The 20,175-nt window shown below is 49.8% G+C and overlaps 1 protein-coding gene across 1 annotated transcript in view; it reads left to right on the plus strand.

The window, feature by feature from the left end:
- LOC125546804 (SH3 domain-containing protein C23A1.17-like) overlaps positions 1–14,183 on the plus strand; it is a 52,429-nt gene extending 38,246 nt beyond the window's left edge. The window contains exons 2-3 of the mRNA XM_048710930.1: positions 12,151–13,383; positions 14,142–14,183. Coding sequence (XP_048566887.1) covers positions 12,151–13,293 — 1,143 coding nt within the window. The 3' untranslated portion in view covers positions 13,294–13,383; positions 14,142–14,183. The remainder of the gene's footprint in view (positions 1–12,150; positions 13,384–14,141) is intronic.
- The last annotated feature ends 5,992 nt before the right edge of the window (positions 14,184–20,175 follow it).

A 20,175-nucleotide genomic window follows, 5' to 3' on the forward strand; every position in this document is an offset into this window, starting at 1 on the left:
TTTCCCGTTTGCCTTGCGCACGACTACAGGATTGGCCAACCACGTGGGATGGAGCACTCCTCTGACAAGGCCTGCTGCTTCCAGTTTCTTGATCTCTTCTGTAATGAATTCTTGGCGCTCCACTGCCTGCTTCCTGACTTTCTGCTTGACGGGCCGCGCATGGGGACAAACGGCAAGGTGGTGCTCAATCACTTTCCTGGGAACACCGGGGATGTCAGACGGTTGCCATGCAAACACGTCGACGTTCACCCGCAGGAAAGCAACGAGCGCGCTTTCCTATTTAGGGTCAAGCGTGGCACTGATGGTGAAGGTACCACCAGTGCCGTCCTCCTTGGCGGATACCTTCTTCGTCTCTGGCGGAGCTGCCATCGTCTTCTTGCACTTGCCGGTGGAGCTCGATGGTGCGTCCTCGACGGCAGCGCAGCACTCCGAAGAGGTGCGCTTGCCGGAGTGGGCATTAGAACTCTTGCCGGACTTGGTCTTCTTCCCCCCGGGAGCTTCAGCGGCAAGTGGATTGCGATCTGCCGTGGCTGCTGCTTCCCGGTAGATCTTGTCGGCACAGATAAGAGCATCCTTCTTGTCGCCAGGGACAGAAATGACGCTTATCGGGCCTGGCATCTTCAGCATGTTATATGCGTAGTGAGAGGCTGCCATGAACTTGGCGAGTGCTGGACGGCCAAGTATCCCATTGTAAGGCAATGGAATATCGGCAACGTCGAATGTGACCATCTCAGTCCTGAAGTTTAGCTCGCTGCCAAATGTTACCGGCAGCGTGACCTTCCCCTTCGGCTTGCTCCTTCCCGGATTGATTCCTTGGAATGTGCCGGTCTCTTCGAGCTCGCTGTCAGGGATTTGGAGTTTTTGGAGTATAGCGGAGGAGATCAGGTTTAAGCCGGCCCCGCCGTCAACTAGCATCTTGGTGACTTTGAGGTTGCGGATAGTTGGTGATACCAACATCGGCAAACACCCGACCGCAGTTGTGCGATCAGGGTGGTCCTCAATGTCAAAGATGATAGGCGTGCTGGACCATTTCAGAAGCTTGCGCGATTCGACAGGTGGTTCCGCTGCATTGACTTCCCGCGCCCACTGCTTGAGTTGGCGGTGTGAAGTGTGCAGAGAAGCACCGCCGTCAACGCACAAGACCTCTGTGGCTTTCTGAAACTCCTGTTCACTAGTCTCAACATCATCCATGTCTTCGTCGTTGTCGTCTTCATCATTGTCGCGGCCGTGGGGAGGCCTGTCTCCTTGCCGCTGCTTGGCCTTGCCGCGGCGTCCTCCCCGTCCGGCGCGCTTCTTGCCGGATTCTTCAGCACCCCCTTGGGCCCTCTCCTTGTCGCGCCGCTCGTACTCAGCTTTTTGCTGCTGGACAAGCTGCTCGACTTTCTTGCAGCTCTGGAGGTCATGGCCCTTGGTGCGGTGAATCTTGCAGTATTGGTTGTCGGAGCCGCCCTGCTTGTCGGCGGCCGCCACAGCATGGCAGTTGGTGCATGCGGCAACCTCCTTGCCGGAGCTACTGACCTTGGCTCGCTTGGCGCCGCCGTCGCTGCCGGACTGCTCAACGACCAGCACCTCTTTGTTCTGCTTCTTCCTGTTGTTGCGCCGCCGGTTTTTCTTTGCCGGGGCGGCATCCTCGCTGTCAGATCCCCCTGCTCCAGTGCTTTCTCCAGGGAATTTCCTCCCTTCCTCAGCGCGTGCACACTTGTCGGCCAGGGCATATAGCTCGCCGACGTCCCGAATCTTGCACATCACCATCTCCTCCCGCATCCTGCAGTTACGCACGTTCTGATGGAACGCGCTGATTACCGCGGCAGGGTGGATATTTGGGATGTTGTGCTATACACGGCTGAACCTCTGGATATACTTGCGCAGGGGCTCCCCTTCCTTCTGGACGAGCAGGTGAAGGTCACTCTCTTGGCCATGAGGTTTGTGGCCGCCTGTGAAGGCGCCAACAAACTGATGGCACAGGTCTGCCCAGGAGGATACGGAGTTGTCCGGCAAGTGCATGAGCCAGGACCTGACGTTGGGCTTAAGCACCAGCGGGAAGTAGTTGGCGAGGATCTTGTCGTCCCGTCCCCCAGCAGCCTGCACCGCGATGGTGTAGATGCTGAGGAACTCCGACGGATGCGACTTGCCGTCGTACTTCTCCGGCATGTCCGGCTTGAAGTTCTTCGTACTGGGCCACTGGACTTGCCGCAGCTCACGGGTGAACGCAGGGCAACCTACCGCGTACGGCAAGTCACCTGGTTCCCCTGGCGCATGCATGTCAACAGAGGGCCCAGCGCGCTGGTCTGATTGACGCCGCGCTTCTCTCCGGCGCTCGATGCGAGTACGAGCATCTTCTTGTTGTCGTTCTTGAAGAACTTGGCACTGATCGCGACGAGCTCGCGGATCTGATGACGCGGTGGAGTCGCTGTCGAGGTGGACCCGGCGAGTCGGCGATCTTGGCCTTCGAGGTGGAGAGTGCACAGTAGTTGCACCCCCACCAGTCTTGTCGTCTCTGGCTCGTGCCTGGCTGGCTTGCCGCGGCTGAGACGTGCTCGGCTGCCGTGGAGTGTCGCCGTTGGCGAAGCCGATGAGACTCTGGATAGTGGCCCTCCAGTCGTCGATTTTGTCCGCTGCTGGAGGGTAGTCTAGGAGCAGCTGAGCTCGCGCCAAAGCTTCTGCTGCAGTGGCGGGCGGCGGTAGCGAGCGGTGCGAGGAGCGGGATATGCTCGGACTTCTAACTACGTTAGAAGGAGCAGTATCTCGTCCAGGCGACCGTGTCTCGCTTACGCCCACAGGTTGGCGTGCATGGTGGTCCTGAGCGCTCCGAGATCCACCAGCTCGATCTTGATCTAGCAAACGCATGGTACCGTGAGTACCATGACGCTGCTGGTCCCGCGCCTCCTGAGATGGGCGCGGTGCATGCACGGACGCCGAGGTCTTGGAGTGCACCCGGTCATTGTGGGAGCCAGCTGCGCCGCCGATGGGCAGCGCAGCCTTGTCCTGGGACCTGGCAGCACCGTGAGTTCCCTCATCGACGCGTGTCCTTCCGCCGGCGCCTGCCCCACCAACCGTTTGCTCCGGCGGTGGCTGGCTCGGCGCGGACGGAGCAGCTGCCTCCGAAACTTTCTTCTTCGGCGGCATGTTGACGAAGATGATGAAGATCTAGCTCGCGAGAACGCCGGATCTGGTTCGCACAACTTCGACGCCCCCTGCCTGGCGCGCCAAAGATGCCGGGGCGCTGATCCACGGGCACCTATGGGACCGGCGGGCCGGGTCCCTTTCGGTTCGGCGGGGGCGGAGATCGTGCAAAGAGCAAATCGAGGCGAAGCACGCGAGCGATTTACCCAGGTTCGGGCCGCACGGATGCGTAAAACACTACTCCTGCTTTGTGGTTTCGTATTGATTTCTAGCTCGGGAGCGTGGAGTGCTACAGTACACACCGGCGGCTAGCAAGACCGAGCGTGAGTGTTCGGACTGGCTCCCCCCCCCCCGTTGCACACGGGCCTCCTTTTATATGCTCAAGGGGCTACCGACAGGTGGCAACGGAGGTAAAGGGCAAAAATGGAAAGGTGATGCGGTAGGCACGGCTACCTGCTACAGTGTATCATACCTAACCCTGACGGCAGGGGACAAGGGCATTAATTGCCCGTCTGTGTCGCCTAAACAGTACCGAAAGGGACCGCTAGGGACGCCACCGTTTGCCACGATGGTTATCTTGTCAGCGCCTGCTTGCCACCGCACGTCCCTAGCTGCACAGCCTTCCGCCACGTACGCCTGGAAGGACCCCAGAGCGACACGTTGGTGGATGAGCTGGAGCGCGGGCGTGGAGAGGTGGCTTGCCGCGGCAAGCGCCTTGCCGCGGTCGTTGTCTTGTCGCGTCCGGGAGCTTGTCGCTCACCGGGTCTTGCCGGAACGCGTGGTGCGCCGCGGCAAGTTCCTTGAAATGCCTTGAGTGGCCTTCCCGGCAAGCTCCTCTTGCCGGGGTCTTGTCGTCTTCCCGGCCAGCTCCTCTTGCCGGGGCCTTGGTTTGAGTACTTTGTTCTTGAATGGTCTTCAAAGTAGCCGCGGAGGGTCTTGGCGGTCACGCGGCAAGCCTTGCCGCGGGATGCTACGACTGCCCGTGCACAAGTTCGGGATACTAGGGTACCCCTACTCTAGTACACCGACAAAGAGCCCTGCGGGAAGTAAGCAATTCGAGGAAATTGTACGCAAGCAAGGAAGGCACCGGAAGAATCAAGGTCTTGGTTTTGAACGAAAGTTCAATGCCAATGGAGTTGAGTGGGAAGAAGATCAATATCCCAAGACGAAGTTTGTTCCTCAACAAGAGAAGTATGATCCTACTTCTCTCAAAGGGACACAAGCTCAAGATGATCTTCCACCACAAGACCACAAGCAAAAAGGCAAGGACAAGCTTCAAGAGGAAATTGATGCATTTGAAGAAGCTCCTATGGCCTTGCTCAAGTGTGTTCCCAAGACTACTTCAAGTTCCAGTTCATCAAGTACAACTACAACACCGAGGATTCCCATCAAGATGGTGTGGATCCCGAAGAAGAAGAAGAACTAGGGAGTTCTTGAGGATGACTCCGCCAACATACTTCACTCTTATCATCTTGGCAAGAACAAGTGCAATCAACTTCCACATCTTGCACTAGTTCAAGGAGTCACAAACCCTCTTGTTGGTAAGACAAGGGACAAGGTAACCTAAAATCTTTCATAGACATCATCTTGTGTGTGCATCACTTTATGTCTATGGATATCCTTGTTTGTTCCTTGTGGGACTAACCCGTGTAGGTATTGAAAGTGCAACTCACTCTAATGGATAGCTTCAAATGATCTACATCAACATTGAGCATCCACATCTTCAACATCTACATGAAGTCATCATCGACAAAACCCAAGGTTAGTTCATCCCTCTTAGGGGGGATCTCACATCTAAGGGGAGCTTTACTCTAAGAATTGAGCTAAAGCAACCCTAATAGTGTGAACACAACAAATGCTTTATGTAAAAGTGGTAACCCCACTTGTGCTTAAACGATGAGTATGACCTATGATCAAATGTTCTCATTTGACTCCTAAGTCAATATACTCATATATAGATGACCTAGTCATCGCCAATTGTTTGATAGATGCTAGAATTGGTTGTGCATGCTCTGCCACATATTTCAATTGCCATTTTCTTGTGTGAGCATGTTGATTTCATATTTTACTCATTCGAGGACATCCACTTGTTGTTTTGATTGATTGGTTTTCTTTTCTTTTGCCAAGTGGATGGACAAGAATGCCTAAGAACCCTCTCTAGCTATCTATGCTTTTCTCGTCTCAAACTCTATTCATGCTACATCACAAAACTTGATCAAGTCAGATTCGAACCACTCTGTGTGAGGAGCACTCGGAGTCCCCGATTCGTCATAGACTTAAACTTCCAAAACTTCTTTGTGCCTTTAGGTCTGACCGATGCAACCATTTCGGTCACACCGAGATCACTAAGTCGATCTAGGTTTTCAATCTTGGTGCAACCGATTTGAACCTTTCGGTCACACCGAGTTTCAGTAACTTCTTGCAGTTATGAATCTCGGTGCCACCGAGTTGTTCCACTCGGTCACACCGACAGGGTCGGGCTATATATACTCACGGGCAAAATTTTGGAAATTTCTCCGAAACCCCTTCGCCGGCGCATAGCTCGCTCTGCCTCCTGGGTCTCTGGATCGTCCTCCTCGTCGCCAGCCGCCTCCTGTCGCTGGTCTCCGCCGCCGTCAACGGAATTCTTCCCCGCCGTTACCGCCATAGTGAGTTCATCGCCGAACTAGGGTATGGAATCGATCACAGTGCTATCCCCGTCCGATTCCTAGCACATTGTGTTCATTATGATTCTTACCATGATTGAAACGACTTATCCAGTCAAAACACTCCGTAGATTAGAGTTGAATTGAAAATTTAGGGTTAGGTTTCCGCCGAAACCATCTCGGACCCACCAAGTTGTGGAACTCGGTACCACCGATTCGGCTCAGGCCATTGCACATGTAATTTTCGGTCTGACCGAGAATTGCAAACCGGTGTGACCGAGTTTAGGACTTTGTGAAACCCTAGCAGTCTCGGTGCCACCGAACTGTGACTCGGTCTGACCGAGTTCACTAGTTTAGGTTCCAACAGCTGCTTCGGTATCACCGAGTTTACAAATCGGTTGATCTGAAATGCTTTCTGTGGAAAAGTAAAACTAAGTTTTTGACTCATTCTTTTGCAAAAACCTCTGCATTTTGTGATGCTCATCCACTCTATCTCATCTATATCAATTCACAGGGTCTGCTGTCAGTGTTTGCAATATGTCTGATTAGAGTGACAGCCAGAATAGGTCAGAGGAGCAGGTTCACCTGAGTGAGGGCACTAGTCCCTCTAGCAGTTCAGATGATGGTAGCAGGAGCACTCCCAGCAACTTGCCCAAAGTTGCCACCAGAACAAGGAAGAAGAAAACTTCAGAGTCTGAGGATGAAGACTATGTGGCAGTTGAGGATGAGGCCACTTCCAAGAAGAAAGTGGTTAAGAAGGAATATAGCACTGCTGCTGCCACCAAGCCAGGCATGAGCAAAAGGTTCCTGCAAAGAGAATTCCAATGTCTAAGGCCAGAGCATCTACTCAAGTCCCTTTGGGATCTGAACCCAAAGAGGCTGCTGCAGAAGGGAAGAAGAGGAAGGAGAGGATCAAAAAGACCACTGCTAGAGTGCTTGGGAGATCCTCAATCATGAGAGATTCTGAAGAGGAAGAGGAAGAAGAGGTTGCTGCACCACCACCTGAAGACCAAGCTTGAGAGACGTTCTAGTGCTATGCATTTTCTATGAACTTTTTGGTAACTTGTTTCCAAAGGGGGATAAAAATTTATAGATCATAGGCTTCGAGAGAGAGCATTGCCTTTTATTCTCTCTTGCTTTGGTGGTTGAACTTTGTTTGTCTTTTGGTTGCTTGAGATACTATGCTATTATCTGTGAGACATTGATGATCATGTGGTTGATCATAAGCTACACTTATGCTTGTTAGATGATATTATCTTACTTATCCTTATATGATCATTCACTTTGCTTGGTGATGAGTGCATGTATTTAATTCTTATCATTTTGAGCGCTCCACCAAGATGTATGTGACATGGAAGAGTAACCCATGATCCTAACTCATTTTGCATTTGCAGCCCAAAGAAAATCTAAAGATATGCACAAATTTAGGGGGAGCTCTTGCTTTTCACATACTTCTCAAAGCGACATCTTTCACTCTTATTATCAATTGTCGAAGCTTTGATCTATATGTTGTCATCAATTACCAAAAAGGGGGAGATTGAAAGTGCAACTATCCCTGGGTGGTTTTGGTAATTCCTAACAACATATAGCTCATTGAGCTAACATTATTCCAAGATTAATATTTCAGGAAAAGCTCAATGAATGGCATGGCATGGATGAGGAAAGTGGATCCCTCAAAATTGTAAGGACAAAAAATTTGGCTCAAGCTTGAAGCTCAAGACTCTACATTTTATATTTTAGTGATCCAAGATCACATTGAGTCTATAGGAAAAGCCAATACTATCAAGGAGGGATGAGGTGTTGCTTAATGGCTTGCTTGCTCAAAATGCTTAGTGATATGCTCCAAAACCCTCAACTACTTTCCCACACCCACATATGACCTAAACCAAAAGTCAAACTCGGCCCCACCGATTCTTTCTATCCGGCGCCACCGAGTTTCAAATGTCATAGCCACTGCCACAAACCCTAGGCAAATCGGTCTCACCGATAGGGATCTCGGTCTCACCGAGATGGGATTGTAATCTCTTTGTTTCCCTTTGTAACGTTTCGGTCTTACCGAGATGAGCGATCAGTCCCACCGAGATTGCAATGTAAACTCTCTGTTTCCCTTTTGTAACATTTCGGTCCCACCGAGATGAGCGAATCGGTCCCACCGAGTTTACCTGACCAATCTCTGGTTAGCTTATTACCAAAATCTCTCCCACCGAGTTTGTGTAATCGGTCACACCGAGATTACGTTATGCCCTAACTCTAACCATATCGGTCCTACCGAGTTGCATCTCAGTCCCACCAAAAATCCTAACGGTCACTAGATTTGCTGAATCGGTCCAACCGAGTATAACCATTCGGTCCCACCGAGTTTGGCAAATTGTGTGTAACGGTTAGATTTTGTGTGGAGGCTATATAAACCCCTTCACCCACTCTTCATTATTGGAGAGAGCCATCAGAAGATACCTACACTTCCAATACACATTTTCTGAGAGAGAACCACCTACACTTGTGTTGAGGTCAAGATATTCCATTCCAACCATATGAATCTTGATCTCTAGCCTTCCCCAAGTTGCTTTCCACTCAAATCTTCTTTCCACCAAATCCAAATCCTGTGAGAGAGAGTTGAGTGTTGGGGAGACTATCATTTGAAGCACAAGAGCAAGGAGTTCATCATCAACACACCATTTGTTACTTCTTTGAGAGTGGTGTCTCCTAGATTGGCTAGGTGTCACTTGGGAGCCTCTGACAAGATTGTGGAGTTGAACCAAGGAGTTTGTAAGGGCAAGGAGATCGCCTACTTTGTGAAGATCTACCGCTAGTGAGGCAAGTCCTTCGTGGGCGAGGGCCATGATGGAATAGACAAGGTTGCTTCTTCGTGGACCCTTCATGGGTGGAGCCCTTCATGGAGTCTCCATCAATGTGGATGTATGATAGCACCACCTATCGGAACCACGACAAAACATTTGTGTCTCCAATTGCGTTTGAATCCTCCAAACCCTTCCCTTTACATTCTTGCAAGTTGCATGCTTTACTTTCCGCTGCTCATATACTCTTTTGCATGCTTGCTTGAATTGTGTGGAGATTGCTTGACTTGTGCTAAGATAGCTAAAATCTGCCAAGAACTAAAATTGGGAAAAGGCTAGATTTTTATTTGGTCAAGTAGTCTAATCACCCCCCCTCTAGACATACTTTCGATCCTACACGTTGGTATCAGTTTCATAATGTTTTCACACTGTGAAAATGACCTTTTTGCCCTTGCCCGTAAACAGCCCCCTCCGAGAGAGAACTGTTTTCGGCAAACCTTTCCGCGATCGTTCTGCACTTTTGCGGGAGTATTTGTCGACCCCCACGCAAGCCAACCTCTTATCATGAGCCCCGAACTTGCATGTTGACTTTCCTTGCACCTTGTGTGTGTGTAGTTGCAGTTGTTTCATATCGTTTTCATCTGCAGTTATTCCATTATGCCTGTCATGCATGCTTGTGTTTTCACGATATTGTTTGCCATGCTACTTAGAATGTTGTTATTGATAATGCCATGTCACTACTCTACTTTATTTGCATGTCATCATTATCAAATGTTATGAGGATTGGAATGCACCATTGATATGCTATTACTTGGTATTGCCATGTTCTTCATGCTATAGTTGTGCACTTGAGAAGTTCAATATTTTGTTCATGCATTTGTATGCTGCATGCTCATTGTTGTATGCATTTTCATGATGATGGAGAAGGAATTAAAATGACTTAATAATAACAAACCTCCTCCGTCATCGATGGGATCGAGTCATAGTGCCACCAAATCAAACTTTTTCAGTGCAGCCACATTTGCCTTTATGGGAAGGCCTTAATGCGAACTATTGTCGTGCCTCTCGCTAGTGCCTCCAACTAGGGAAGGTTATGGGCATGCTTACCCTGATTAGGTAGGGGGACATAACCTTGTGTGCCCATTGTTAAAATTTTTGGTACCGGTCCCCGTGAGGGACGTTTTGGCCACGACAGTGGTCGTTGTGTCTTTGGTAGACACAGGGCCACCCAGGACTAGCCCAGTTGGGAGTGGGTCAGAGTGGCCGAGAGAGTGTCATGGCAGTAGGTCGGTTTCGTTGGAATGTCGTTGGTCCACCCGAATGGGATGACGAGGCCATGGGTTCCGTGGTGTGGGTACAGTGTGCTACCTCTGCAGAGTGTATATAAAGTCTATCGATAGCAACACAGTTCGTAATAGGTCGCGCTATCAGGTCTTGGTCGATTGGAGGATAAATGTGAAAGAATTAAGTAAATTAATGTGATAACGAGAATATGGTGACTTGGACTATGAGATAGTCGTGAGAAGGCACGACGGTGTTTTGATATGATCACGAGACGAGGTCTTAGTGAGTGTTGAAGACCAAGTGTTTGTCGTGGTTGTGATCACCGGAAAGATCACTGTTTAGTTGCAAGGCAACCCGTTGGTAAGAGAGTCCGAGGGACTCAGTGGAAAAGTTTGATTTGCATTGCATGAGTAATTTGTTGCTATTTGCATTTAAAGAACTATGATAGAACAGAAGATGGCTGTATAAAGTTAACATGTTATGTCTGCATTGAATATGATTGGTAGTTTATTTTCAGCATAGTTTCATGATGCCATGCCATGATTGGATTGATTATGCCATTAGATGATATGCTATGTTTTTGCCATGTTAGAAGCATGTTTTGATAGGCCATGTTATTTCCATGTTAGTAGATGCTATGATTTTGTTCATGCTTAGTTGATCTTTATCATGCCATGTTTAGTAATTGATATGAGATAGGCTGTTGCATGCGCTCGGTTCTCACTTTGTCTTCTCCTTGTTTTGATGCTATGTATTTGGTTGTCTTGCAAGTACATTCAATGTACTGACCTGGTGTGTCATGCCAGTTTTGTAGGTCATACCCGGAGTGTTTGCTTAACCCATCGTACTAGGCCGTGACCTTGACAGTCCTGTGAGTTGTGGAGCCCAGCCAAAGTTGTTGTGCTGCCAAACCAAGACTTCCGCCGCCATTTAAATAAGTTTCTGTTTCCATTTATATAGCCTTAGGGATATGCCAGATATTTGTATTCATCAATGATGTACTCTTCTATACATGTATTTGATGAATATTCTTGTACCTGTAGTGCTGTATTATGGACCTGTCGTGTGTCAGGTGTTATCCTGGGCTGACGTGCGAAGGCCCCCTGCTCCATGTGGATTGAGGTGCCACAGGACATGGTATCAGAGCAGCCAGGCTGGCATAGGTTATCCTAGTATTACATCACCGCTACCATTAAACCGTAATAACCCTAAGGGATTTGACTCATCCCTGGAAACGGGCATGGCCACTATTAATCCACAGGTGGCGCAGTCGGGACCAACACGTCCTCACCCCGCTATCCCCGCCTAGTTATCCGTGGAATGTATAGCAGCCACATCCTCTCTGGTCGGCCGCACCGCTTGCCCTTCGCCATTAAGGGAAAGGGGCCACACCCTGTGGGCATGTCCCGCATAGCTGCCTATAAAGCCCCCTTTCCGCTAGCCATATCGCTCACTCCTCATTCAGCCATGTCCCAGCAGAGAAGCCTAGCTAGTAACACTCCAGTCATGGCTAGCACCCTCAAAACTACCATGTTTCACAGCCGCACAAGCGCCGTCAACCATGCTGGTTGTAACGCCCCAAGACCGTTGTGCCAGGTGTCTTCCGGTGTTTCACTGTTGTTGCCTTGTCATTTGCTTGCGTGTCGCATCTTGTCATGTCATCATGTGCATTGCATCATCATGTTTTCGAAACTTGCATGCATCCCGGCCTCCTCGTTCTCTCTATTGTCCGTTCTGAGCCTAGACACACTTGCACGCGCCCGCGGCATGTCCGAAATATTATTTTATAAGTGGCCAGAAAATGTTCTCGGAATGGGTTGAAAGTTGGCGTGCGGTCTTATTATAGTGTAGATAGACCGCCTGTCAAGTTTCATCGCGTTCAGAGTCCGTTTGACGCCCCAACGATTAGCTATAGCGGCATTATAGCCGGTCTAACGTCGGACGTTTTCGGTCTCCGGAAACAGATGCCAGGCCCTCCCTCTCTCTTCTCCCCCTCGCAGTCTCGCCACAGCCCACCTAGTCCATCCTCCTTCCCCTCTTCGCTTCCGGAGTTGTCCGATGCGACCGCACGGTCCGAAACCCTCTCTACTCAGTGCATCAAACCCCCCTCGTGCGCGCGTCCGAAAAGCTGTCCCGAACCCGACCCGGACTGTCGCCACCGTTGTGTCCCGATCATCCCCAAACATCTACAAAACGTCACTGTTTCCTTGTTAGGACTTCCTAACCTATATTTTCTCAGCCGTCTAATTTAGATCGAAGGGCTTCCATTAGTCTGCATATAGACCCACTCACTATATAACCAGACACAAACCCTAATTTTTAGGAGGTGTCCCATCCATCCCCCAAGCCGCCGCCACTCCTCCTGTCTCTTCCTCCTCGGTTTCATCCCCGATCCAAATCCCCTCCTCGCTTTCATCACCACACCAACCCGAGCCAGCCACCTCTCCTTCCACTTAGCCTCTCCATCGGGATCCATCCCGTCCAACCAACGAGCCCCCTCCTCCTGCTTTGTTCCCCGAAGGGATCGAGAGAGTTGCCGCCGCCTTGTCACCTCCCGTGCCTATCGACCCCCGCCTCCTCTGCACGCATCTCGCCGGAGCAAGCTCACCCCGATCCAGTCGCTGCCGGTGAACAGCGGCAGCAACCGAGGCCCGCTGCGTTTCCCCGCTATTTCCTTCTCGTCCTGCCCCTTCCCCCTGTCTCTCCCTCACATCTCTCTCTCTGCAGGAGACTGCTGTCGCGCCCTCTGCCATGGAGCTCGCCTCCATCGTCAGCACCGCCCGAGGGCTGCGCCGTCCCCGACCTCCTCGCGGCCCACCTCACCTCATCATCCTTGTCTCCTCGCGACCGCGAGCCTATCCTCATACGCGCCTCCTCTGGTTCCCGAGGCCGAGTCGCCCCGTGCCTGCAACCCCGCGTTGACCCCCTGCCTCATCTGCGTCGTCGGAGCACCGAGGAGTTTGTGCCCTCCATTCCCGCGTCCCGCTCGTCCCAGAGTTCCCTGCTTCGCCAAGACCTCCGCCGCCGCTTCGCTCGAGCAACCGCAGCCTCGGGAGGAGCCCGAGAGCCTCCTCCTGCTCGACCCTGCTGCCTCGCTACGGACCTCTTCCAGCGTGGACCTCGCCGGAGCTCCGCAAGTCGCCGTGCGCCCCTGCTCCTCCTTCCCTTTCCCTCTCTTCCTCCCTGACTTTTTCTCGTGCCCATGTCCTGCAGGAGCTCATCGCGCGCCGACCATTCCGAGCTCCAATCCGCGAATCCCCTTGCCGGAATTGAACCCAGGCACCTCCCCGCGCTCAGTTCCGCCGTCCTCGACCGGTTCCTGCTCGCCCTCGCCCGCACAAGTCCCTCGTCGCGCCGCCGTCGTCGAGTACCTGTCGTGGCTCTACTTTCTGACGAGAACATGGCGAGGTGCCCGCTTGCCCGCTCGCCTGTTCCTTCCCCGTTGACTTTTCATCGATGGATTGCAGCGCCCAGGCCCAGCGCGCCAGCCTCCCTGGTTCACCATCGAACTGGGCCCAAGGCCTCGAAGGCCCATTGTGAGCAGCTCCCCAATCCGCCCAGATTCAGCCTGCCTATGTTTTTTTCATGCCCTGTGAATTTGTCTATTTATCCAGGAGTTTGCAGTTTTACAAAAAAAGCCCTCATACATCATGCATATAATAACTTAACAACCGTGCATCGGTTTAAAATGATTTATATATGAAACATGACTAGAATTTCATCTAGTTTCATAATATGTCATTTTCATCCATGTTTAAAATGTTTAAAATGATGTTTGTTTAAATTTGCTTAAATAACTTGCTAAAATGATTTATTTCATAACTAAATAACCGTAGCTCCGAATTTAACAAACTTTATATGTAAATGGGGTAGAATTTTGCATAGTTTAACATGGTGAAGTATTCTTGCATGTTTAACAACTATAAAATTGTGTTTAGGGCAGAACAGTACCAAACCTTAAATTATGCTTATGAGGATTTTCCGGAATTGTTGTTCGTTGCTTCTGGCCTCATTTAAACTTGCCTAGATAGGTAGTTTTGTTGTGCTTCACCTCTTGCCATGTTAATCAACATTTAATCTTGTTGGGTACATAAACGAGAGAGAACTAAATAAGTCATGTGGTGTTTTCATCAATATGCAACTCTGTTGCATAATGAGCTCCACTTAATTTATAGGATTGTTTGTGCACTTTGTCATGCCATGCCTCATTAAACGGGACATGCATCATACTTGATTGTGCATCATGCCATGATTATGTGATGGTTGTTTACCATGATTGTTTGCTTCTTTCCAGTGTTGCTTCTTCGGGTTGGTTCTGATGATGTCGTGTTGTGAGGATTCGTTCAACTTTGTCCGTTTGTCTTCGTCATGGACTCATTCTTCTTCCTTGCGGGATTTCAGGTAAGATGACCATACCCTCGAAATCACTTCTATCTTTGCTTGCTAGTTGCTCGCTCTTTTGCTATGCCTATGCTGCGATACCTACCACTTGCTTATCATGCCTCCCATATTGTTGAACCAAGCCTCTAACCCACCTTGTCCTAGCAAACCGTTGTTTGGCTATGTTACCGCTTTGCTCAGCCCCTCTTATAGCGTTGTTAGTTGCAGGTGAAGATTGAAGTTTGTTCCTTGTTGGAACATGGAGATGTTGTTACTTGTTGGAACATGTTTACTTGTTGGGATATCACAATATATCTTATTTAATTAATGCATCTGTATACTTGGTAAAGGGTGGAAGGCTCGGCCTTATGCCTGGTGTTTTGTTCCACTCTTGCCGCCCTAGTTTCCGTCATATCGGTGTTATGTTCCCGGATTTTGCGTTCCTTACGCGGTTGGGCTATAATGGGAACCCCTTGACAGTTCGCCTTGAATAAAACTCCTCCAGCAATGCCCAACCTTGGTTTTACCATTTGCCTCACCACCACCTACTTTTCCCTTGGGAGCCGCTCTCTCGAGGGTCATCTTTATTTTAACCCCCCCCCCCCCGGGGCCAGTGCTCCTCTGAGTGTTGGTCCGAACTGAGCTGCCTGCGGGGCCACCTCGGGGAAACTTGAGGTTTGGTTTTACTCGTAGCTAGTATCATCTGAGTGTGCCCTGAGAACGAGATTTGTGCAGCTCCTATCGGGATTTGTCGGCACATTCGGGCGGTGTTGATGGATTTGTTTTAACTTGTCGAAGTTGTCTTGTAGAACCGGGATACCGAGTCTGATCAGAATGTCTCGGGAGAAGGTATATCCTTCGTTGACCATGAGAGCTTGTCATGGGCTAAGTTGGGACTCCCCTGCAGGGATTTGTACTTTCGAAAGCCGTGCCCGTGGTTATGGGCAGATGGGAATTTGTTAATGTCTGGTTGTAGAAAACCTGAAGTTGACCTAAATTAAAATACATCAACCGCGTGTGTAACCGTGATGGTCTCTTTCCGGCGGAGTCCGGGAAGTGAACACGGTGTTGGAGTTATGTTTGACGTAGGTTGTTCTAGGATCACTTCTTGATCATAGTTTCTCAATCGTGCTTTGCCTTCTCTTCTCGCTCTCATTTGCGTATGTTAGCCACCAAATATGCTAGTCGCTTGCTGCAGCTCCACCTCATACCTTTACCTTACCCATAAGCTTAAATAGTCTTGATCGCGAGGGTGTGAGATTGTTGAGTCCCCGTGACTCACAGATACTTCCAAAACCAGTTTGCAGGTGCCGCTGAACCGTGCAGATGATGCAACCAAGCTCAAGGAGGAGCTCGATGAAGATCTTGTCATTTATGTTATTCCGCTTCCAGTTGATCAGTAGTGGAGCCCAGTTGGGGTCGATCGGGGACCTTGTCGCATTTGGGGTTCTTATTTTATTTGGTTCTGTAGTAGGACCTTGATTGTATTTGGATGTTGTAATGCTTTATTCATGTATTTGTGTGAAGTGGCGATTGTAAGCCAACTATGTATCTCTTTCCCTTATGTATTACATGGGTTGTGTGAAGATTACCTCACTTGCGACATTGCTTTCAATGCGGTTATGCCTCTAAGTCGTGCTTCGACACGTGGGAGATATAGCCGCATCGAGGGCGTTACACTGGCTTTCCACCCCTTCTTGCCGAGATGCTCACCCAAGCCTTTGGCTATGATGCTAGCCCCGACTACCTGGTGTTCCAGTCAACACCCGTTGCTCACCTTCATCGCTATGATGCAAGGGTGCACATCAGCCCCGGTCCCGCAGTAGATGGCCAGCCGCTGGTTTTTCAGGGTAGAGCCATGCCTACCACTGATTTGGCCATCTAGGGTGCTGCTGTGGAGGCAATCCTATACCTGCGAATCAAGTTCCCGCAAGTGGCGGATCGAAGGGAGTTCTGTTTCTTCCCCATTGCTACAGCGTCACGAATTCAACCATCCCCCTCTATCCAAGGGAATGACCCTGCAATCGCTCGCCTGGTGCAGTATATCACTGCCCAGGGAATGATGATTTCAAGGATGCTTGCCGAATTCAGAACCTTGGAAAACGACGCGGTGCGAGTTGTCAAGGAAGCTTATCGTGAGGCTAGTAAGTTCGCATCTCAAGAGATTCACCCAACGCTCTCCGAGCCAGTGGTACCCTCTCAGTCGGTGTTATGGCGTCGGTCAAACATCATCACCCTCGACAAGACTCTTTTCTGGATCCACCAGCAGCATATGCTTGGATCAATTTCAGCCACACCCCCAGTGGCCGAACCCCAACCCATAGTGATCTCGGACGACGAAGAAGGGGATTGGCACAGTCTTTGTCCTCCCGGAGAACCCCAGCAAAGCTAGCCCTCAGCTTGATCTCAGTCGCGCAACCAACTGTTTCTGCAAGTAGGTCAGTCTGTCAGTTCCTTCCTGATATGAGGATAGAACCATGTTTCGTTTAGCGCGTAGAGCGCTCGTGCTTTGTTCTATGCTTGCACCGTTTGTAAACCGTGATGTGTTTATGCATGCTTTCTTGCTTTTGATTGTTGTGTTGGTCAAAAAGAGATGTTTGACAGGGTTGGCAATGTGTGTTAACAAAATTTTAATCAGTAGAGCACATACACTAAAAACAACCTTGGCTCATCCTGAGTCTCTAATAAAATGCGCGCTGGTGTAGGTATATATATACCAGGACTATATAAACCCACTAGCATCAAAACACCGTAGAATGATTTGTCTGCTATGTTTTTCATTGCATGTTTATTTCCTCTGTCTGTTTGCTAGTTTAGATTATTCTGTATACTACACGCATACCCGGTTCACCCACGAGAACCTTCGGGCAGTATTCGGGGGAATGCAAAGTCACATATCCCTATCTATCTGGGTATACCCAGTATGACGGATTTTCAAATCCAGAACCTCGCAGAGGCATTTCGCCTGGAAATTCCCCGTCTATAATTCTTTCTCCCGATTCCATTTCTGGGGGAAACACTACCCACTTTATTTCATTCGATCCAGTACAACTACCCCGATATAGATTTCAACTCCGATTCTACCTCGACATCTACTGTTCACGGAGTAATGATGCGGAGCATCCCACGACCATCCCCATGGACGCCACATCAACTATCCAAGCTCCAAGTGGACCAATGACAAGGGCTAGGGCACGTGCTATTCAATCCGAGGTGACATCACTCCTACTTGAGTTTTCTCCCTCTTCAAGTGAGACATGGCTACTGCCTAAGTCCGAGATACTATGTGTCATCAGGTACAACACTCAAGACTCGGAGCCGAGGACTGTAGATGAAGAGACAGGCGTCAACACTCTGGACAGCCCGAAACTTCCGGCCAGAGCCCGGAACTTCCGGTCCCCGGACCTTCTGGCCGTCCCGGAGCTTCCGGCCGCCGATGACTTCGACCAGCCCAGGCGTGCCAACTATCGGGTTAGCCCGGACCCCGTCCCGGACCTTCCGGCGCCCGAAACCTCTGGCCGGCCCGGACCTTCCGGCCCCCGGATGCCAGCACATCTCCTCCACGCCAACTCTCTGGTTAGGCCGGACCCTCCCCGGAACCTCCGGCGCCCGGAACTTCCGGCCCTGCCTGCGCGCAGCCTCTTGGGCCGAGGCCCGTGTACCCTTTCGTCACCTAGACTATATATACTCTATCCCGTACAACATTCTAGGGTTAGCATTGGTTTAGCTCATACTCAGAGATAGAGCTTCGCTCATCCTCATCGGATCTACTCCTCGTGAGAGACCGCGGCCTCTTCGGAGAAGATCCCTTTGGATTCAAGGCCCCTTTCTAAGGGAAGATCCCCTTGTGGATTCAAGACCTCCTCGCGGAGAAGAACCGGTTACCGTGTATCGTCCCTAGTTGTCCGTGGATTCGTGTATCGTTCTATGTACCCGAGTTCTAGCACATGTGTGACTTGTTCTTGTTAGTTTGAGTGTTCCTCTTGTGTTTCCCCTTGTGTTTTCCCTCATTTCCCTCCTCATGTTCTTCACGTTCTTCGCGGGATCCGCTCCTTTCGTGAAAGATCGAGCGATTAGGGTTCAACCCTACATCATCTTGGTATCTTGAGCAAGGTTGATCACGATTTCGAAGCCTCCCCGTTGTGTTTCTAGCCTAATTTTTTCGTCCTAATCCGAAAATCCCCACCAAAAATAGCCCCAAATTTTTTTTTGTGATTTGTTCGTGTGTTGAGATTTTGTTGGTCTTGATCCGTGAATTTTGTGTGTGGCTCGTAGATCTAGCCTCCCAACCTTTCTTTTCCTCCAATTTCTTCTTTTTCCCCTTCGGATTTGGGCCTTTCCCCCAGTTTTTCCGCCCAAATCCACGATCCCGAAGTCTCTGTTCCTGGCAAAATCCCGACCACCGGAACTTCCGGTCCAGCCCGGACTTTCCGGGCCCCGGACCTTCCGGCCTTCCCCGGAACCTCCGGACCCCGGACCCTCCATCTTGCCCGGAACTTCCGGCTTCGACAGAAAGTTCTCACTACTTCCACAACTCCGCCCAAATTCCACCAAATTTTGTTCTGGTGCTCACCATATACCATATATACTTCCTCATACCTCCTCCACTCCCGCATAACCCAACTATTTTTAGACCGTTTCGCTCTCCGACACAATTGCTACTTTGAAGTTTGAGAATTTGAGTTGCGGTACCATATCCTTTTGTGTTTAGGCTATCTAGGTACAGTTCGACATCGACATCACCGCTGCTCATCTCCGCCACGGACGCGTCATCAACAACGACCACCTCGACTATGACTTGGTATTCGTGCCACCATTTTGACACCATACCGGAAGCAAGACCGGTAACCTCATCTTGGTATTGGACATATCACTCTTGCCACTACATTGATAGCCATCATAGCCTTACTCCTTTGCGTTGCATACCCATCGAGACTAGCCATTGAGTATTGCCGGCAACGAGACTTGTGCACATTAGTGATCATACTTCCCATAACATACATACATCATTGTTGCCTATATTGGTATCATCTCTTGTGTCCAAAGTTGTCATCGCATACTCACTTGCTATCTTGGTTCGTCAAGCATTGCATGAGAAAAGAGCTCAAACATCAAAGAGCCAACCAAGATTTTAAGCAAAGAGGAAAGATAAGCAAAGAGCTTTTAAGCAAGAACCATAGCATCATACAACATTAAGATTGTCATACTCGATCATCTTGGATCATATCATAGCAACACCTTGCATTCAAAATATTTGGGATAGAAGTCGTTGCATTTTTGCTAAGTAGGTTGTGCACAAGTTCTTGTATCCGCCTATCGTGCTATCGTGCTAGCGTCTCTCTAGTGTTGTGCAACAAGAGCATTTTTGTGGATTCCACATTTTGACTCACCCTTGGTTGCACAACCCCACTTATCTTTTTGCGTGTGTGTTTCCGTGTACCCTATATGCTTGGTCTACTTGTTACATTGCATTTTGCGAATCTTTTCCAACATTATTGAAGCTAACTTACAATTGCATCAAATTTTGTGCCACCATCCTAACCAAGCTCCACCAAAAGCTTTTACTTGTGTAGGTGTGAGAAACCGACAAGAACTCGTACCAATTGTGCTATTTCCTTGTTCTACATTGGAGTGATCCTCGATCCACTTTCAACTTCGGTCAAGGTACATTTGGTACTCGTTCCTCTCTTTCTACCACTCACATTTGTCTTGGAATGGTGGATAGGCCAAGTACTTCTACCAACCCACTCTTCATGGAGCAAGACGACGACATGAACTCCTTCGTCACCAAGAGTCATCTCTTTGGTGCACAACGTGCTTTGCATCAAGAGCAACAAGCTATGAGTGAACGCATCGACAACCTTGCCGCCGACTTGCGACTTTCCGAGCAACGCACAAGGGACTACTTCGACCAGAAGCTCGACGATCACAAGCAAGAGAATGACGCA

This window comes from Triticum urartu, chromosome 3 (assembly GCF_003073215.2).
Source record: "Triticum urartu cultivar G1812 chromosome 3, Tu2.1, whole genome shotgun sequence".
Taxonomy (NCBI): domain Eukaryota; kingdom Viridiplantae; phylum Streptophyta; class Magnoliopsida; order Poales; family Poaceae; genus Triticum; species Triticum urartu.